Source organism: Anas acuta, chromosome 3 (assembly GCF_963932015.1).
Source record: "Anas acuta chromosome 3, bAnaAcu1.1, whole genome shotgun sequence".
Classification (NCBI taxonomy): Eukaryota; Metazoa; Chordata; class Aves; order Anseriformes; family Anatidae; genus Anas; species Anas acuta.
This window is the reverse complement of record NC_088981.1, coordinates 34,222,978-34,245,442: the sequence shown is the minus strand read 5'-3', so window position 1 is coordinate 34,245,442 and position 22,465 is coordinate 34,222,978. Positions and strand designations below refer to the sequence as shown.

The following is a 22,465-nucleotide window of genomic DNA, read 5'->3' as shown; positions in this document are numbered from 1 at the left end:
ATCAACTACGTTAGGAACATATAGCCCTAGTCTGACTCAGAACATAAATTTATTCTGACTCAAAACATAATTTTACATGCCACTTTTATTTTTCAACCTTCATCTGACACCCATCTCCTCCAATTACTTTGTAATATATGATTATATAAGACAGGAAACCAAGGTTTATTCCACATGTGAACTCCTACAGTATCTTAGCTTTGGAGACAGTATCATAAGACTACACAAACCAGATACTGCACATTTCAACATAAGCTGTGAATGCAATTATAATACTATAAATCGAAAAAATAGAAGAAACCCTACTGTCAGTTTTCTTCTCAGAAGATATAATTTCTGCTTCTGAATGTAAGAATGATGAGGCATTATAAATGTTTTATGTTTTCATATTTAAAAACAAAAATGCGTACCACTAAAACCATAAGTAATAGGAATGACTACTTTCAAAGAACATATAAAATGCAGCTGAAGATACTGCATTCTTAATCATGTGCATGCACATAAATTGTTCCAGCTCAACAATGAAATTCACATGGATCGAATATTTGCTATGAAAAATATACTTACATATTTCAGAGGGATTTTTTTCCAAATACTAAAATAAAGAGTCATTGGTTTCAATGTATTGAGAGCTACTTACGTAATATCCGCATTAGGATGCAGACCAAAGACCTTTGGGCTATCCATGGCAGGGAGTGACTGGATGTATTCAAAATACTGGCCCAGGGTTTTACACACGGGAATTTTATATCCAGTGTAAAAACAGAAAGTGCTGTCAAACATCTTTTCATTAAACCACACCTGCATGAAATCCAGAGAAAAAAGCACAAAATTACTTTATCATTTAGAGTTTTTAATCTCAGTTTTGAAGAATAACTGTTCTTGCTTTAGCTGCTACATCCATCTTTACTTGAATACGTGAGTAAATCACGTTACGTCTTCTGAGTTCTAGTTATGTCTTTTTAATAATTTCTGCTACACACTAAAGAGAAATCAAGGGGAAGAATTTCATTGGCAATGAATGATGTTTTGAAAAATTCATTTTACTCTGAAGGGTCTTATAGGCTGGTGAAGAAGCGTGTATTCAGCAGAAAGACAGTCTTCTGATTTCTGTATTGCAACTACCAATAAAAATGACAAATAGCTGTATTTTCAAGGTCTCTCACCCTTGCAAAGCAATTAAGAAGACGCTTATCAAAGTCGTCTGTGACTCGGCCTCCATATTGCACTTCTCCAATCATGTAGCGTACTGTGCTCCATGATATTCCCTGGATGCAAGTAAAGTAAATAAAAGACTGTAGTTACAACATGTAAGTAGTAGTGATTTGGATATCATCTGTAATTTGGATATCATCTGGAGTTCATCAGGCTCTAAAATATAAAATGAAAAGATTATATTTGGAAGAAGAAATAAACCTTGATTTCTAATGTATTTCCTGAGTTCAGCTCTGAAATTTTAAACTAGAGTTGGGCTTGATACTGCTACAGGAAATATATCCCACTATTTCTCGTGTGATGTGAAATCACTCTCAGCTGCTACTTTTCTTCTTCTCTGTTCCTCCTTTCCATACATGCATACCCTCCCACCAGTTTCTTATGTTACTTTATCATCAAAGTGCTACTTTGCAAGAGATGGCTATTCTTCTACACTATTCCTGTGAAACAGTAGAAGCTCAATTGGCAGCCACAGAGAAGTTGGAGTGGCTTTGTTAAAATCTGTGAATACTTCAGCTCCCTTTCCAAAACAGATCTTGTATGGACTTACTGTTATTTTGGATATAGTAATGAAAACACAAGATCAGATTCTGAAGTTCTTAACTATTACATTTGTTTTAACATGGATGATACAAAAAAAAAAATGAAATTTTGATCATTCCTAGCTGTGCTGAAAGAATGGAGATGAACAGAAACAGTAAGAAAAATAATTACAGAGGCTGTATAAAGCAATTAAATAAGATTTATGCAAAGTGTAGTATTCACCTTCTTGATGTCACATTCATCTAGGTGATTTTGTATAAACTGAACGCTGGCTGTAAAGTCTGCTGAGTTAAATTCATAGGGAATGTTCCAACCCAAAGGCCCAAACTTTCGTCGTTCCTTAGGAATATATTTCAAAGCAAATATGTTTATGAAACAATGTATCATTAATGTATCATTAGTTTCATTATCAAAGTTCAATTGGAATAAAAAATTGAACTGAAGAAAGAGCCTAGGAAACAACTATCAGTAATAAACAACATGATATTCATGATATTGAGTTACATCTTAGCACTAAAAATTTATAGAAAAAGCAACAGAGTAATTTATTTACTTTCAATGTAAATTACTTTTACTAATCAATATATAAGTCATAGGTTTGAAATGTCTTATGTCTATGTGGGTTTTTTATACTATGTAATTTTTATGCTAAGATTTTTATACTAAGTAATTAACTAAAGAAAACACTGAATCTCTGCATTTTCAGCACATTCAACAATTTTATCTTCTCTACTGTCTTTTTTTTTTCTATATATATTTTCTACTAATGATAGTGTTCAAATTCATCTATTAATGCTCAGCTCAGCTAGAAAGGTTTCTAGGTTGCCCTTTTTGTTTTCATTGATTCACTGTATAGTTTTAATATGTCTTTCAAAATTCAAAACTTTATTTACTTTACTAAAGCTGCCACCACTGCATTTGTCATTATGTACATATTTGAATTCAAAATTATAATGCTAGTAGCAACAGAAAAAGTTGACTATAAAAGAATGTGAATGTAATCTGCAGCTCAAAGACATTTTGAACAACCAATGCTACTAGATTTGTCAATTTATTTATAATCACACGAGTTACCTCACTCAGTGAATTTTTTCAGAATGTAGAAAAAATTACTCCATTAAGTTAAGAATTAAATTGATGAATAGTGCTGACATTTATTAAATGAATAAACAGTGTAATACTAATATTCTAAAATTAACTAGAGTGATAGCATATTTATTAGATTTTAAATAACCAGGTCAACAATGACTTACAGTCAATACAATTGTTAAGTAGCATTTAATTACAATATTTGAAAAAGAACTAGAATGGGAAAGAAATAAAAAAAGACCTTGTATTTTTCCTAAATCAAGTACTGTTTATAAGCAAATGAGACAGCTTTAGCTAATAATACCGTGCAGAAAGGTATAACAATTTTCTGCCAAATTCTCTGAATAACTTCGTAAGCTCTATTTACCATAGCAATCTTGTCACCAAAGGATATTAGGAATTGGTCAGCTTAAGTCAGGACGATGTATATATTGCTTACTGATTAACAATCCAAATCCAAAATAAATTTTCAGAGCAGAAGAATAGCTATAATATTTTTTGAAAGTATTGATGATTGAATAAACTTCTCCTTCCACAAAAACACTATAATTAGGAGATGATACACAGAACAACATTCTCGGTGTTTATAAAAGGTAGAAAGAAGAAAAGAATGCAGTATATTGTATCTTAATAGGGATTCTCTTACAAAAGGCCATTCTCTTTCAGTCTTTACTGCACTGAAAAAAACAGGCAGCTAAATAGAGTCTTAGGATTAAATACTGTTTAAATCTATTTTGAGATCTTTGCTTAAAATAAGGTATATTCAGAATGCTCAGACATTTGGTATTTATTGTGATCTCAAAAGTTATACATCTTTAACATACTAAATATGCACACCGTTGTGCTCACATTCATATTAGTGTAGAAAATGTCACAAAAAAATAAGATAAAAACAAGACAGTAAGAGAATTTTATTTAATGTTAGGCATCTAGAAGGTAGAGAGCTAACCTAAGCTAGGCCTATGAACTGCCTTTAAAATCAATGGACTGAAAAAAGTGATATATATCCAGAAAATTATTCACATTTTTATAGACAGCCACCAAAGGCAGATAAGCTGATTTGCTGCTTTGGGTGCTTATCTATTTCTATTACCTACAGAGAGAGCTTATTCACTTAGATGACTAACTTTTGGATAGCTAAAATTAGATAAGAAAAATCCTTATTCTAAATGCCCATAGTATGAAAATTGCATAAAATTTAAAAGACAATTAAGAGAATAAATTATCTCAAAATACAGATGACACAAATCAAAGGTCTAGCCCTGCGACATGCTGCTACAATAAATATCAGAATGCACATTTTCCATAGAGAAAACTTGTTAAAGTGAATCCCTAAATCACACCTTTATTTGCAAACCTTATAAGAAATACCTGAACAGTAGAGTGCAGAAAAGCTACAGTATAAAGTAAAGGTTTCCACATAGGCAAATTGCTAACATCTAACAGATCCTGATTAATTCCAGAAAATGTTCTTTTTAAACCGGCACGTACACCTTGAGGAGGTTCATTTGTGAACTTTAGAGCAATCTGCAATGTAAAAAAATAAAATAAATAAATAAATAAATAAATAAATAAATAAATAAAGGAATTGGATTTATTTCCTGAAACAAAAACTGCAACATATAAAAATGTCACAGCTATTAGTTATAAATAAAAGATAGAACAGAAATAGTTGAATCATTGTAGGTACAAATTTGACAGTTTTACCACATAAAAGGAGTACACATTACATTAGTCCTCAAAACCCTGTGATATACTTTAAGATTTTGAACATGGACTTTCTGTTTATGTCATTCAGAGTCATCACTCAGACATCCATGGTTCTAAGATTTTTGATCAACAACATGGAAGCACTTTCCATGGTTTTCAAAAAGCACCATATGGTTGTCATATCTCTATCTCCAATTCAATGACTGAACAGTGGAAGAGAACTATGCAGAAGGGATGATAACTTTGTTATATTTCTGTTCCCAAGACCTCACTATAAATACAAAGAAATCTTACCTCTCCTCAGTTCAGATCTTTGCGTTCACTCTGGATTCTGTGGCTATGTCTGCAGCAGTAAATTAGGATTGCCCAAGAATGTTTCTGGGCACACTGGTCAGCAGGCATGAAATCTACATTTGTGGTAGTATGCTGCCAAAGTTCCTTTGTCTACAACCCCTTTTTGCATGAAACTTCATGCAAACTTCCTAATAGGGATAGTTCCTAGAAAATTTTAATTGTCAACCCATGCCTGAAAATTCTTTAAAAGAGTGCTAATACCACAGGTTTTCATTTCAGAGAATGTTCTAACTACGTACTCCTACGGACTATTGCATTCTAGTGCTGGGTAATGGTCATGGACATTCTATTAGTTCAGACACAGACTGGCCTTACCATAATCAGATTTCTATTCTATGAGACACTTTCAAACGCTGGAGGAACTCAAAAACTAAATATTTTTCTGCTCCAACAGTAAGTACTTGTCTGACTAGCCTGCATAACATTGCAGCATTCACTTGAAAGGATAGTCAATGCCAGGCTGCCCTAGGTTTGAATGCAAGCATGTTTGCAAACTATTTCTGCCTCTGAGAGAATCTTAAACGAATACACTCATGAATACGTACTTCTCCTGGCAGTTTTACTATCTCCATATCTGTGGTAAATAAATTAAATTATTTTTAAAGGATGACTTTTCAACTTCCATCTCACAGAGTCATATTTCTGGGCTGCAGAGCCCAAGCAAGCTGTCTCAGAGACATGAGCTTTTGCAAGGACCTATCTGCATATGAACACTAGAATTTTGGATTGAATGAGAACACTTACTAACCAGTGTTTACACATTTCAAAGGCCATCTTGTTCAATTATGTATGAACATTGCTTAAATTAAATAATAATAATAATAATAATAATAACAACAACAACAACGTAAATGATTTTCCCCTTTCTTCTGAGAAAGAGATGACCTTTAGTTTGTCAGTTACTCATTTTCTGGTATCCGTGAACATGTTAAAATATTAACAGGTAATGTGTCACTATAGACTGAAATATCACAAATGAAACATTTGAAATAAATGCAGTGAAGATTAATCTAGCAGCCCTCTCAGATCTCTATTGGGACGTTTAGCAAACTATGTATTTATATACCACTTCTCAAACTTGAAGACTTAGAAGGATTTCTTTTTTTATTGAGAGCTACCTTCCATACACAGTGTTTTCCCATGATGACATACATTTCTTGATGAAGGTCATCTCCTAGATTCATTCCAGAAAGGAATTTCTCCTTTCCCCTTTCACGCTGCCTTAAATCATACACATCTAGGCTAATGTTCCCCTTCATATCTTAGATATCATCCACAGTATCTGTTTTTAATTAGAGAGAATTGGAACCACTGAGAAGACTCCCACTGTTTTTAAGAAGAAAGGTGCCAGTGAACACAGAAGTGGCAGCACATGGCCATTACACTGCATATTAGATATCATCTGTTGTGAGTGCTAGGAACCATCATAAGTAACTTAAATGCACTTTGTAAGAGTTTAGGCAATTTTCCTGGTACTGACTGATATCTCCTTAAGATCTACAGAACAACCATTTATAATTTAGCTAAAGAAAAACAGGTCACTTCTTGTCAGCTGATGGTCTTTGAGATGCACTGTCGATATGCGTTCTGTTCTCTTTATCCTTTGTTTCAGTCAGGGAAATATAAGAGTCTAAAAGTAGCTGTAGGCATTACCCTGTGCACAAGGCACCTAGCTGAGCAAAAAAGGATACAGTTAAAGCCTTAAAAATGTGTGTGTACAGAATTAGTGTAAATTCACACATAGACAATACATCTTTAATTGAGAAAAACTTCCAGTTACTGGTAAATAACATTCCTGTTTGGTGTCATTTGTATTGTAAAGTAAGCTCATTTATTCATGCACCCACCCCACTCACAGTTTCTTTTTCATTTACATGCTTACCCTAAATAAATTCAATGAAACTCAATGTCTTGAGGTTCTTGAACTAAACATTTGAACAAACCTGTAGCAGTGTAATTGGGAATTTAGGATGTGGTTCAGTAGTTATCCAAACTCGAAATGTCTCATTCTGTATCTCAGCAGTAAGAAGTGTCTCCAGTAGTTCATCCATGAAATCCAATCCAAGATGACAATTCTGAAGTAACACCCAGCCTCCCTAAATAACAATATCTACAATTACCACATAAAATTTATAACAATTTATTTATAACATTCAAAACAAATAGCTGTATTAGAATCAAATTTGGTCTTGCACGTAATTTTTTAGTTGTATGACTTTTGGTAGGTTCCTAAATATGCAACATCATTTGATTTGATATTGGCACAGTTAAAGCCAATAAATTAATTAATTGAAAATTTAGTGTAAAAGTTATTTTCACATCCTATAAATTCACAATGAAAATAGCATAACCAGAGCCAATGTCCTAAGTAAAGTATCAGCGCTACCTAGTGGCAAAAAGTAGTAATTCCTATCATCCAGAAAAAAAAACCTGTGATTAACAATCCAAAAGAAACAGATCCAAAAGAACGAGTGAAAATTAACATATGAATCTAAGAAATACATCCTTAAACACGAAACAGACAAACAAACAAAAAAACTCGTTAATAACATAATCTGAAATAAAGGTAGAGAGGTTGTAACAAGACTCCCAAACTTTTCAACTATAATAAGTTTATCTGTAATGAATACATTTTTATGAAATTCAACCTCTTGCGTATTAGTTTTGATCTTATTCAGCTCTCAGTTGCATCAAAGCTCTATTTTTATTATTATCTCTCTGCACGTCTGCTCATGAATTTAAATTCAATCAGCTTTTCTAGCATCACTTTAGAAGCCTAGTGAATCAGAAGCCTGATATTAAAATTGGCATTATTTAATCAGTTCTAAACAGTGATGTGTGGATTTCATTACAGCTTGTAATTTCATATTGGCAATTTTGGTTTAACCCATTTAGAAACAAATAAATAACATTTTGTAACTGAATCTAATTGAAATATTTATGGAGAACTAATGAATATTATATTTTTAAGAGTAAATAGAGGAACTTCTTTTATGTGTATCCATTTTTTTTTTTTTTTTTTTTTTTTAATCAATTTGTCTCATTTTCAAATGAATCAGGATCAGTTCACAGCACAGCAGCTTGCTTTAATCATATTATATATGCTTGGTCAGAAGAAGAGAAAAACGAAGACAAAACCAAAACAAAAACAACACAGATATTTGTCTCCATGGTTAGAAATTCTATTTTTTTTTTTCCTTTCAAATTTTATTTTCATGTTCATATACTGGATAACAGATAGGGAATATGGCACCAATTAAAGCTTTTACTGAACACAAGTCACTTCAGGTGAAGTCACTTCAAGTCACTTTAGGTGAATATTACAAGCAGTGCTGTACTCTTGGTTTAGTAAGGACTAATGGTTGCTTATGTTCATACAAAAACTGTCTCATGTTTCAATCTAGTTCTTTCAGTCTTCTGCTTTCAACTAGTAAAGATATTCTAGTCCTTCAGAATTCCTGATATTTTGAGTTTACAGGCAACTACGGCTGTATGTATGTCTTCATCTGGAACAGTGTCCACAGCTCTTTGAAGCATTCAGCTGACTGGACAGTGCTGCTTTTGCACTGTAATTTTCATTTTGTATCTTAGCTTTCAGTTACCATCTTTTCAGAGCTGTTGCTTAGACTTCTCATGTTTTTACTGCTGGGAAAATCATATGCCATAAAAGAAACAAACAAAGAAACAAGCAAAAAGAACAACAACAAAAAACACTACAACATGTCAGAGAATATCCTTAAAATACATTCTGATATCCTTGAGACTCAAAATCAAAAGAATTGACAATTAAAGAAACAACAAACCAAAATCAATTGCTGGGGAACAATTGCTGGGGAGCAAGAAGATCTGTATAGCACATATGTGTGGAGCCAGCACAGAATTCTATATCTACAGTTTTAAGCTGTGTTTACACTCTCCATTTTATCTAATATAATCTATGCAACTTCTCGGTAGCTAACATAGGGAAGTGGGGAAAAAAAAAAAAAAAAAAAAAAAAAAAAGGAACAACTCCAGTAAAGAAGTGGGTTCTGAAACTTTTGTTCTGTAACCTTGGATAACCATGCAGTGATAAGAAGAGAATGTGCCACTTCTGAAACACTGCTCAACAATACTGCTGGCAAAGGTATTCACTTGGACTCCACTATCACATATGTATCCCACAGTGGAATGTTTACAGGCTTAGGCTCTCAAGGAGACTTGTTTACTACATGCTTCATAGTAAGGTGAAAATGCAAAATATTAAAGATTACATGCAGGAAAAGCTTTAAAAGAATGCTAAAACAGAAAATCAATTTATATTGCATTAGTTTTTCACACCTGATGCATTGACATCTGTATTATCTTGCGCGCATGAACTTCTTGTCCCTGACCCATGGAGATGGTCCTGCATTCTGTAACAGGTTTGATAATGAGCAATGAACATACATTCTTGATAAATAAGTAAGAATTCCAATTCAGTCAAAAAAGCAATATAAATTCAGCACATATTTACGTATTTATATGTAAAAAAGTACATATTTATAAAAAATATACTTATTAAAGTCAAATCCCTTTGTTAAAACATTATGCTATGTATTATATTTTCTTAGCATTGAAACTTTGTAAAATAACATTTAAATATACATCCATAATGTTTACAGTGTTTGCAGAAGTGAAAGTCTGTGACTAATGTTATTGTCAAAGGAAATTTAAGCCAAATTTTAATAAAGTCAGCCACAGCTTAGTTTGAATAAGAACCCAGATTTCTCTTTAAGTGTAGGTAATGAAGCCATGTAAATGAACAAAATTCATAATTGTAAAATTGCATTGTGAACATCTTAATGTGACTTTTATCAGGAATGAATGCATTTACATCTAACTCAGTTTGTATGCACAATTTTCTAGTTTTCATGTTTCCATATAATGTAGGTATAAAGACCAGCATATACAAATGCAGATCTTGTGGGTGTTTTTTGTTACAAAGTAACTTTGTAAGCAGATTGCTGATAATTTCTCTACCTGAACTTAATGTTTATTGATATTTACTATATTAAACCTATATTAATGTATAATTTAAGCACATTAATATTTATTGTTGATATTATTAATAATATTAATATTTTAAACAAGGCAACAATATTGTCATCATGCCAGACTTAATAAAAATATGTCTTGTAGCTACAGACTAAAAAATGCCATCACTTAGATAACTCAAAAAAGAACTGACATTACTGTTCAACTGCATACTGAATAGTCCTCAGCGTAACATCTTTCATGTAAAAGATATGATAGATGTAATAGAGATATTGTTTTGAGATGTAATAGAGATATTGTTTTTGAGATGTACTAGAGATATTGTCTCATGTAATAGACGTATTTTTTTTTATCTCTAAAACAATTGTTCAGGAACAATAATGTTACAATAGAATTTTAAAAATACTTTTCAGAAAAAAAACAACTGAAGTTACTTATGTTACTCTTCTGTATGTTAAACAACTCAAGACAATGAATAATTATTTTCCTACCCAATTTAAGCTTCCTAGCCAAGGAATCAATCTGAATAGTTGGATCAGATCCCATAGACAAGAAACAGATGAGAGGTGTTCGTTGGTCACTTTCCTCCCAAGTTTTTTTTAAATTCAAAATGACTGGTTCTGTATATTTCTCATGCAAGGAATCCGCAATATACTTCCTGGCTTGAGAAAGAGTTCGGTCTGGACACCAAGACCTACAAATAAAAAATTATAACAAGATACAAATTGCTGCAAAGACCAGACTTCAATTATAAATTCCATTTTAATCAAGGATATTTTTGTTTTATATATATACACATTCATATTTATGTCTGTATGTTTGTCTTTACAAATATAATAATAGACAGAGCTGGTAGTCTTCCCTCTATTTATTACTGTCGAATACTTTCCAATTTCTTAGAATTTTGCCATAAATAAATTATTTGCACTGGGATTTTCTGTTCTGAGTACTCACAGTGGGGCATTCTTCATTTTAAACGGAGCTTTTGTATCTGAGAACACAGGCAGGGAAATTTTAGATAGATTAGCCCTTTGGTATAATCCTAGAGATGTTTCATTGGGTAGGTTAGTCTTTTAGGGCATGCAGCTCCTGCACTGGATTGCTTTTATGTTTGGGATGAGTCTATTGCTCCCATGGAAAGCAAACAAAAACCTTCTTTTGGACCAAAAGATATGCAAAATTACAATGTATAGGCTTATTATTTATAGACTACCCCTCCCTCTTCAGGGTGTATAGCATGTAGCACTTCTTCCATCTGAATCGTGTCTTTTACTGAACAGGTTGAATCCATTCCAAAGACAAGTCATGTCTAATAATTAATGTTATTTTCAGTAGAGTCTCTGATTTATTTGTTGCAGAACTTGGAACCTATACAATGAATGCAGAAAGATATGAGAAAGGAAAGCATGGTCTCATGTATAAGGCAGCTAAATGCTGCTTTGGGGAAATCCATTCTATCCCAAGCCCTGCCACAAATATCCTAGGTGATGCAATAAAATCATATATGCCACGTTTTATACATGGGACTTCTGAATACCTGTTTTGCATTTTCACAACTCTTTCTAGTTTTTTTAAATATTTTTAATTACTTAAGTTATTTAAAATAGCTCATTTAAAAAGAAGTAAGAAAAATCATTTTGAAAATCATCTGGATGATTCTACTTTTTCTGTCTTTTTGGATGGAGAAGGCTGCAATGTGATTTCCAGTTTCCTTTTGTCATGACATAAAAGCAAAGTCAAGAAGGACATGGAAGTATTAGAATGAGTCCAGAGGAGGGCCACAAAGATGATAAAGGCGCTAGAGCACCTCTCCTATGAAGACAGGCTGAGAGACCTAGGGTTGTTCAGCCTGGAGAAAAGAAGGCTCCAGGGATTCCTTTTACCAGCCTTGTAAGTACCTTATGAGAACCTTCAGGAAAGCTGTGGAGGGACTGTTTGTCAGGGAGTGTGGTGGTAGGAGAAGGAGTAATGACTTTAAACTAAAAAAGGGTAGGTTTAGATTAGGCATTATGGAAGTTCTTTACTCTGAGGGTCGTGAGTCACAGGCTGCCCAGAGAAGACTCCCATCCCTGGAGGTGTTCAAGGCCAGTCTGGATGGGGCTTTGAGCAACCTGGTCTAGTGGGAGGTGTCCCTGCCCAAGGAAAGGGCATTTGAATTTGGTGGTCTTTAAGGTTCCTTTAAACCCAAACTATTATACAATTCTATGATTCTATGAAGTCAGAAGACTGTTTTCTAGAAAAAGTTTTTTTTAGATTCTTCAGAGAATAGCTCTGAGGTAAGCAAATTTAATAATATAGCATGTGAGTGAATTAAATTATATTTAATGTCACCCAGAAATCAATTAAAGTTATGTTAATATAATAATTGCATACAGATAAACTGAGATACATGGTGCAATAATGTATGTCATTTCCCAAATTTCTGAAGATGCTCACCTGATGAGTAAAAGCTTGCGACAGGTATCAAGTGAATCATTATATCCATCAGGTATAATCTCTTCCTCTGGAGCATCTTTATCAAACCAATTTTTCCACCCCTTTTCATTACTGGTTATCTAAATTTATTATGTTAATGCACACAAATATATTTCAGCTGTAGTAAAATCTCCTTGGAAATGTATATTTTAATAAGATTCTGTTGTTATATTAGAATATATTACAAGTAACATTAACAGACTAACATTTAAGACATACACCATGTGAATTGCTATTAAGATGTTACAATTATAAGTTTTAGTATTAAGGTGCAGCAACTTAAATATCAGTAATTAGCAGGAGGACTCTATACTACAAAAAAAAACATACCATGACTGATTTATTTCTTCTACAACAGAAAAAGCTTTCTGTCCCAGCATAGTCTAGACAGTCAAAGAATCACAAATTAATAATAACAGGCTCTAGAAAGCTTTTGATTTAAGAAAGAATAAATCTGACCACAAATATGACCGCTATTTAGGCATCTCTTAGAACATATGACCTAACAGGACAAGGGATAATGGTGGACGCCACATTGTGAAAATCACCATGAAGTTGAGTGAGGGGAATCAGCTACAATATTCTCAGATTACTGGAATGAAAATGAGGAACACACTGATGCCATCTGTTCTGAAATACAGCACCATATGCCTGTTATATACTACAGAGCTCTGGCTGGTTGATTTACATGAAAGAAATTTCAGAACAACCCAAATCAAGAATAAACTGGGAAAGGAGTGAGAAATGAACATACAGGAACCTCTTCCAGCCATGTATCTCCTATAATCTCAGATTAAGAAACAACACAAATGTCCCTTTTAGAACTTCAATGCAAGTCTGAGAAAACAAAAAGAAACAGCAGTTCTATATACATTAACACCAACCTGAGCACATGCTAGGAGAGTATTCAGAGGAGTTACCTTCTCAAAGCATCTGCTGAAGGCCACAGCCAAAGATAGATTATTGCACAAAAGGGACTTCAGTTGACTCAGTAAAATTACTAAGGTTTTATTACTTATCTCTTTATGTCATCTCTCCCTCAATCACAGCTGGTGGCAGTAACAGTGTGAAAAGCAATAGGGTCATCTAAATGTTTGAAGAGGAATATGTCTATATTAAATTAAACTAGATATGTATGAATGGAGGACTTTGCCTAATTGTTCATTTCTATGCCTTTATTATTTTATACTCTTTTTTTCTTTGCTTTTAATGACATCTCTCATGTGCACTCCCAATGAGAAATACAGGAGCATGATTATGATTAGGAAACTGCCTATAAACATCATTAATAAATATCACCTGATTCAAAATTTCTGCAAACTGTGGAAGTTTACTTAATTCCACTAGGTTTAGCCACATCATGTCAAGAATCCAGCGAAATGGTTTGGGTGGGCAAGCCTTTAAATCCAGTGCTGCACCTCCTGCAGATAAAAACATTTGGATGAAATATACATGACAGTCCAAAGATCAAGATATTTTTGGTATTGCGTTTTAAATTATGTTTTCTGGACCACGTCACTTTCACTGGGATACTACTTGCACTCTTGTGTACAAATCATTTTAAATATTGAGCATATATCATCTTAAGTAGTAGATGTAAAGCCAGATAGCCAGGAGATCGCACACATTTTACATCCTCCGATATGCACCCGGAGAGAAGACTAAGTAATACTCTTGGGGTAAGACTGAAACCTGACTTTAAACAGATTAAAAGAAATAGAAAGACTCCAAATTAGTTTTGTATTATAGTTATCGTTTTCTTCATCTTGTAGCTGCATCTTCACCATTCCTCTGCAAATTAATTAGTGCTACCTTTCAGGAAAACTGGACATTTTTATTCCAGGGGTCTCAGATCTAAGACTATTTATTTATTTAAGTCAGTGTTATAATGAATTTCACCAGTTTGCTACAAACAGACTAAAAAAGCATATTGGAATAATAACTATTATTTTTAAGCAGCTATATGTATGTGAGCAGCTGTGTGTGTATAACATAGCCTACATACATAAGCTTTGATTAATACTTTCAAATTATACATACATGCTTATAAAATATACATACATAAATATTTATGTTGATCCATTTTCAGTTCAAATATTCATACTTTTACAAACTGTTTTTAATTATTCCATAAATTATGAAGAAGATTTAACTCTTCTTGACTCTGCATCCATTTCATCCCCAAATTCTCCATGAATAGAATATAGAGAAAATGTATCATAAAGGCAAGAAGAAAAAGAACACAAGACAATCCTACCACTGGAGTGAAGTGAAAGGAGATCATAACATTAATTCTTTACAAAAAAAAACAAACACTTTTTTTAATTTCAGAAATTATTGGAATTATTTATAGCATTTCTCATACAGCTTAAAAAAAAAAAAAGCTTTAAGTTCTGACAAATTTATAAGAAACATTATGGTGTTTCAAATATTATAATGCAACAAATAACTTTCTGAATTACATGAAGTCTCTTTTTGCTTACATTATAGACTTTACAGAGAAAGATTTTTGAGAGGTTTTCATGCAGGCTTCCAGGATGTAAGAATTTTATTTATATTATTAGTGATGATTTTCAGGAAACAGTAACTCCACTTTTAAAAGATTGAGATAAATAAACAGAAGATTCAGAAAGACTAGGTATTTTCCTAGTTATTTCTATATTCCCTAAGTATAAATGGAAGAATTACTTTGCTGATTCTGGGCAATAGTATGTCAACAGGAACAATTACCATCAAATGAAAATGCAAGTTCCAATCAGTGGCTATCAAACAGATTTTAGGGAAGTTTTGTTTTGGGGAAAGTTTTCTTTTAAACCTTAATTTTAGAGGCAGGCATTTTCAATGAAGAATATGAATTCCGAAAATGTAAACAATGTGTTTCTCATTGTAATGCTTGGTATTCTTGCTGTTAATATACATATTTAATCTTTTCCTAAATCCTGCTAATGTCTTATGGTTAGTGGTTTGTTATGTTATTAATTGTGCAATGCCTAGAAACATATTTCCTTTTATTAGTTTTCATTTAGCCATACATAGGGATAAGTCAAAAGTTCCAGCACCTATTAAACAAATTATGCAAGCCTTTCATCCACATATGGAGACATTTAGATATAATCAAGAAATAGAATTAGATCACATATGATTTGAATGTTTACATAAGGAAACAGGGTTGATTAAAGGGCAAACTCTTCTTCAAGAATGTGAAGTTTCTACATAAAAATCCAAATTATTTCTGTCATACAAAAGTGTTAAGCTCCTTCATGATCTTTTATTATGAACCTTTCCTGCTATTGAACTTTTTTTCCTTCCTTTTTCCCTAGGGAAGGCAAGCTTCAGTAACCTCAGAGAAAAGTCTATTTCATGAAATCTGGGGTGAAGATAATGTCTTTTTTGCTTGTCCAGTAAGTACTTGTTAAAGTTTCCTTCAAGCATCCTCTTACTCATGTCCTTGGCATTAGGATATATAGCTTGAAATGACACTGGGATCCACACATGGAACCCAGAACTTCATAATCTCAGCAAACTGAAATAATGGAAATCAAATAGAAGATAACTAAAAGATTTTACACAAATCTGTAATCCATTATTAGCATTAGCATTATTACAATATAATATATTTTTCCAGAATCATATCTTTCACAAATTTAATACAATAGTCCAACTGGATTTTTTTTTTTTTGGGGGGGGGGGGGGGCAAATTATTGAATTCTGTGACTATCACAATCACTTTAGACAAAAAGCCTTTTCTTACTTATAAGATGTAATCATTAGTTTTTCACAAAGTAGATACTTGGCAATATTTCTGGTTTTTATATAAGTCAAACTAAAGATGTTTTGCAGTTCTGTAATACACTCTTTTATATCCATGGAGCTTCTCAGTAAAATAGAGTTTATGCTAGAAAAGATCTATCTTTATTTGCATTAGTTCTTCACTTTTTAATAGAAAAGAACGTAGCAGACTGCAGTGTCAACGAACTTAGATTTTCTTTTATATTTCAGATTTTGTTTCTTTCTACAATTTCCATAGATAATCTATGCCATTCTCATGGCAGAAAAACATAGCAAGTATATATATACATGTATTGTATACATGCAAGTATATATATACATGTATTTATGAACATTTTGAATGGAGGCTATTTTCCCTCAATTTTGGGACCTGTTTTCTATGTTTTGATGACTTTGGGATACCTTCAAGCTACAGCACTAAAGTATTCAGGAAGGTCCTAGTGTTTGGCTTTAATGGAATACAGAAAAGCAGGATGGAATTCAATTTATGTACTTCAGCAGAAGGAAAGATTTAGAGTTGCTAATCTTCTGAGACCAGTGGAAAAATGTGTTCTAGGGACCATTCAATTTCAAATAGAAATAATTTTTCACTGAGACATCCCTTGATAATATGGCTGATGATAAGCCATGAAAGCTCTCCTGTCCTGTCGGAATAAATAAATAAATAAATAAATAAATAAATACAGGAGGTAGAAGGATAGAGGGATTTAAAAAAAAATAAAATAAAAAAGGGAGAAAGCTTTCTTCAGCTGCCTGATGACATTTGGTAACATGGCATTCATTTTGCACCAACAAACTGCTCGTGCAAGGAGGAAAAACTTGAACAATACATTCATTGCAGAAGATACCTAAGCATCCAGGACAATTTGGCAAGGCATCCGCCCACTTTCCATCTGATTCAAGAGCATACGAATAATTATAGAAATAATCATTGGAAATAATAGAAATAAAATCTGTTATTATTTTTTCTGGTGGCATTTGTGCACTAGAAGAATTTCTCATTATCAAATCAGCTGTCATAAACACAGGTAGGAAAATGTGTTCTTACATTTTAGACAAAAAAAATGTTAAAAGTATTCCTGTATTTTATTACAGATTCTCATTAGTAACAAAGTGATAAGCATCTACTTTCTGCTTTAGATGCTCAAGGTATATCTTCTTCCAGCAAAGCAAAAATCCATGAGATAGGGAGGAAAGAAATAAGGTTCCTTGTCTAATGCTTTACTAGAGAAGATAGTTCAGTTTGAAAGCATTTCAAAGCATACCCTGCCTGACATCAGTGGCAAAATGGTAGCTGGATTCCTTTCTCAAAAGATAAAGCTACTATGACAAACTAGAAAGCAAAATAGTATGTGAATAATCTTTTTTTTTCTCCTATCCATTTTATTAATTAAAGGCAGCTAATGAAGTTCCAAAAGCATGGTCACTACTTTGACATTAGATGTTTGCAAAATTCATTTGATCATTATAAGATTCAAGCAGGTTTTATAAGAACCTCTGCATAAGTGATTGTGGTCACATTTTTCAGCAGAGTCATAAATTCAGAGTACAGAGGTAGACCTGGCCAGTTGGGCCACAGAAGCACGTTAGGTTCTGTAAAAATGATTGTTAGTTGATTGGCAAGAGTCAGAAAAAGCTTAAGCTGAAACCCATAGAAGACTGTAGCACCTCCCAGACCATGTGTAGAGATGTTATGGTACCTTAGTAGATAGCTTTATTCAGCTCCTGGAAATGTGAGCAGCAAAAGAAAAAAAAGTCATCTAATTTATAAAAATAAACATGCAAATGTAATACAAAAATAACCAATAATTAAACCAGAGACCCAGAACTATCACCATGTTCTCAGGAAAGAACACAGACTGGATAAAATGCAGAGACTGAACTGAGACGTGAAACCACTTTTAACTTCACCGGACCACAACAGGGATAAAACAGAGACAGCTCCCACAGAACTATTGGCAGAAACCATGCAGCCAAAAAAAACATACACAAAAACATACATTGAAATGGTATAAAACTTTAAAAGGTTGAAATTACCTCTATATATAACACAAATTTTTAAACTTACCTCTAATGAGTGCATGGAACTCTCTAGTTTTCACATGTCCTCTCTCAAGATCAATTTTTAATGTCAGAAGGAGGGTAAAGAGAAATTTGTGGTTTTCATACAAGCCTCTAACAGAGTACGTATAAATTTCATAGGTAAGATAATCAATAATATTTGAGATTCTTTTATGGGGTACAGGAGATTTCTCAGATCTGAATCATGAAAACAAAACACAAGAAAAGCATGTTAATAACATCTTAAAAAGAAACACATAAGAAAGACAAACATTTGAATATTAGAAAAATCTGTCTTCCTACTTGGCCATGGATTGATCAAATAACTTTAAGAACTGAGCCAGTGAAGTTTGATACATATTATTGACCATGCTCATTTCTGTTATAAGAAAATAAAGAATGCTTCCACGTGTAGCAGCAGGTCGATATTCTTCCTGAGCAGAGTTAATCTTCACTTCAGTTTCTGCTGCCACAGACAACTTTACAGCTACTTCAGCAGCTGTTTGTTTAGTTGTTTGCAGAACACCAATCAAGGATTCATCATCTACTAGTGAACCTAAAAAGCCAAATATTGGATGTTTAGGGTATTTTTATAACATTTTTAAACCTTCATATATGTAAAAATCGAAAGACTAAGTTACAATTATTTATACCTAATATAAATGTTTTACTGAACTGCAGAAAACATTTTAAAACGGAGACCAGACAGTGTACATAAGACTAAAACTTATTTTTATACTCAATAAGCAAACAAATGCATTCAATTTATGTCAAGTTGAATGTATGTGTACCAAGAGTTTTGCACCATTTACTAGAGATGTCACCTCTTCCAGGCATTTAACATGATATTCATACAGAGTTATGCAATTTTTGTTAGTCTGTTGATTGTCACATTCAAAGTCAAAGAGACTTAGGGTCCTAAAGACGATGATCACACACATAATAGTATTTATCCATCTCAAGTACTTTTTAATCAATCTGCTAGAAGTATCATCTTTTTATTTTTATCCTCCCCTGCACCCCTCCCTCCCCCCCCCCCAAAAAAAAAAAAAAAAAATGATCATGTGCAGGCTCCTAATGTAATGCAAAAGACTTTCAACACTATTTTAACTAGCCCATTTAACTCTGCATTTTCAGTGGATTAAGGATTTGCCCATGATCAGATACTTTACCTCATCTGAGGGGCAGAAAGCTATGAAGAATTTGGTTTATTTCACAAAACTTGTGTAGGTGCTTAAAATATTTAGTGTCTGGAATAGCTATATAATGGCTTGCTATCATACCAAATTCCTCATGTTCCGGTAAATCACATACTTCAAATCTCTACCATTGTATGTTCATGTATTGTGTTTTAAATAAATAAATCAATTTCTGTATGGAAAGGCTGTATTGAACAGGAGCCTAATTTGCCCTTTAAAATTGTAGTTATTGTACTCTTTGATACAGAACCTCTAGTTGCACTTAGTTTGTACAGAAGATTGTCCTCCAGTTCTTTCATCTTCCTCTTATTAAAAGTTACATCTTCCATGAGTTTAATTCGTTCTGCCTCTAGTTCCTGTTATTAAAAGGCAAGGAAATGGCATGACACTATGTATATATACTATGAATAATGAACACTATGAATAATACTTGAAATCCAGGTGCTGATTTTTCAAGTTCATGGAATGTGCATTTTTTTTTTTTCTATCTAAAATATGTTACTGTAGCATCTTTTTTTTAAAGCATTTTTATTCAGTTGGAAGTATCTTATGAATGCCAAATGCTTCTGCTAATTTTTTTATCATATCGACATCTGTAGAAAATCACCAGTGTATATTATTGCCATTTTAAAATTTCCATACTGAATCTCCATAAAAAAAAAAAAAAAAAAAAAATAAGAGAATGGATGACTTTTTCTTCCACTTTAAAATTAAGCATCACTATGGTTTACGTGCACTGTTAGGTTACCTGTTTTTCAGTAAGAATTACTCTTCTCAGTAACTGATTCTCAAGTCCTTTCATTGTAACAGTAAAATCAATAATTGATGTTTTTGCATTAATTTCAGGTGTGAAAGCAGGATTTGGTAGCTTTGTGGTAATGTATAGTCTAAAGGAACTCATTACATCTACTTCTTTATCACCAACTTTCACCTGTGGAGTAAATATATGATAATGTTAAGCAGAGGAAAATGAACTTTATTCACATCAATTATATGGACAAGCAATAAATAAGTAAATGAATATTTGAAATACCAAAGAGAGGAATTCTGAAACTCTGAAAGTTCAGAGTATTTGAAGAGGGGATGTTTAAGAATTTGCAAGTTATTTCTTCATCTATTGAAGGTCAGAAACCTGCATGATTTTTCAAGGTTGGGAGTATACTTAATATTATTAATAAAACTTTAGTCTTGTTGCTTCAGAAAACAGTTCTATTCCAGACTAAATATTCCATGGTTGCTTGCCCATCAGCATTCCACCCTAGAATGAAATTGCTTGAAAATCAATAGAAAGTATTGTAAGCATTCAAAAGATTAAACATAATTGGTTCTGGTTTGTAAACTTCAGAAATAACTTCAGTAGTTAAATTTTAGACTCATCAACTTACTACTCTGCCGAGGATCTGCCTCTTGTTTTTTATTAGTTCAATTTGATTCTTCACACTGCCCTACTGAATACAAAGTTTACCTGATGCAGTAGAGGTTTGGAATAAATGGGCAAAATATCATTCATCACAAAACTAACTACTTATTCCAGGTCTTTCATTCAATTACTAACCTTAAAAGAAGTTCCAGATTTCATGAAATTCTTTTCTAATATATTATCAAGGACTGGATCCAACTCTTCACCTATATCTTCAATTACAAGTGATCGTCCCAATGAAAGACTATCTTCTAGGTGTGTACGGAAATACTTGTGATTCAAAGTTGTTACCTCAAAAAATAAGTTATATATTGATATAAGGACAAAGCATTTCTTCAATGTCTTACATGAAAACCACAGATCTCACTACAAAAACTTTTTTCATTGGTTTTGTTAGTTGCATTTTAAAGGCAGTAACAAATGTTGGCAATGCAGCAATTTATCCAGAAAAAAAATACTCCTTGTGTATACAATGACATGTAAACGGTGAAGTAAAAGATCAGCTGTAATGGAATCTGCAAAACTTCATTATCATAACACAAGGAAAACTGGCACAACTTATTGAAAGTTGAAAATGTTACGTGCATTTTTGAAGTCACACGTCTAACTTCTGATTTTCTATTCTACGTCCACAGATAAGATTTCCTAATTTTGTTTTTAAATCTTGAGAAATTCTTTCTGAATTCAGTCTAATAGATGAATCACTGTTACAATATCATGAACTCAGATATTTGAAATAGCACAAAAAAGGAACTTGTAGTATGTGACACCATAAAAATAAGTAAATAAAACACTACATTTGTTTGTTTGTTTGTATTTATTATTTTAACATTTAGAAACCTCTCATATTTTTTTCAAGATTTTAGCTTCAGCTATGAAATAGGGCCATCCTATTGGAAAAGAGCTTTGCACAAAAGCACTCTGGAGTCTTGGTGGACTATACGAACATGAACTTGCAAGCTGCTTTTGCAGCAAACAGTAACAGCATTCTGGGCTGCTTTAGTAAGAGCATCACCAGAAGGCTGAGGAAGGTGATCCTTCTCCTCTGCTCATTACTGGAAAGAAACATCTGAGCAGTCCAGTGCTGGGCTATAACATTTAAAGGAATATAATATAGCACATTATGTTTTTAAAACATTGTTCACCTGTAATTCATTATCCTGTTCTTTCTTTTTAATCCATGTTTTTCCTTGAGTTTGTGGGTCTACCAAAAGGGGGTATCTAGTTGCCTTAGTGACAATGATACCATTCTGAATTGAGAGATCATCTCCAGGCAGTCCTTGAAGATTCCACTCGCTAATCTGAATAATAATAATAATAATAAAAAAGTTTGGAATAGAATCTCACTGGAACTATTACCTTTCAATCAAGATTATTATAAGGAACAATGGAGACATCAAATAAAAGGGGATGCATATCTGAAGCTCCTGAAAAATGACTAATATGGACAGAAAATATTTATAGTCTAAGAAAACTTGACAGCCAAATTAAGCACTGGGGTTAATTAAGAGAAAACCAGACTGAGAGTTTTGGACTTAATATCTGAAGAACAGTACTTGAATACTCTGGAAAGACATTATCCTCTTTCTGACTTCCA

General features: G+C 32.8%; 1 protein-coding gene across 1 annotated transcript in view; it reads right to left on the bottom strand.

Moving 5' to 3' along the window:
• DNAH8 (dynein axonemal heavy chain 8) overlaps nt 1-22,465 on the bottom strand; it is a 134,735-nt gene that overhangs the window by 5,866 nt on the left and 106,404 nt on the right. The window contains exons 75-89 of the mRNA XM_068676576.1: nt 22,014-22,169; nt 21,004-21,159; nt 20,197-20,379; nt 19,699-19,804; nt 18,553-18,805; nt 18,257-18,447; nt 13,699-13,820; nt 12,361-12,479; nt 10,416-10,618; nt 9,229-9,302; nt 6,855-7,007; nt 4,219-4,374; nt 1,981-2,097; nt 1,167-1,268; nt 641-801 (exon numbers count right to left, since the gene is read on the bottom strand). Of these exons, the coding sequence (XP_068532677.1) occupies nt 641-801; nt 1,167-1,268; nt 1,981-2,097; nt 4,219-4,374; nt 6,855-7,007; nt 9,229-9,302; nt 10,416-10,618; nt 12,361-12,479; nt 13,699-13,820; nt 18,257-18,447; nt 18,553-18,805; nt 19,699-19,804; nt 20,197-20,379; nt 21,004-21,159; nt 22,014-22,169 (2,252 nt within the window). The remainder of the gene's footprint in view (nt 1-640; nt 802-1,166; nt 1,269-1,980; nt 2,098-4,218; nt 4,375-6,854; nt 7,008-9,228; nt 9,303-10,415; nt 10,619-12,360; nt 12,480-13,698; nt 13,821-18,256; nt 18,448-18,552; nt 18,806-19,698; nt 19,805-20,196; nt 20,380-21,003; nt 21,160-22,013; nt 22,170-22,465) is intronic.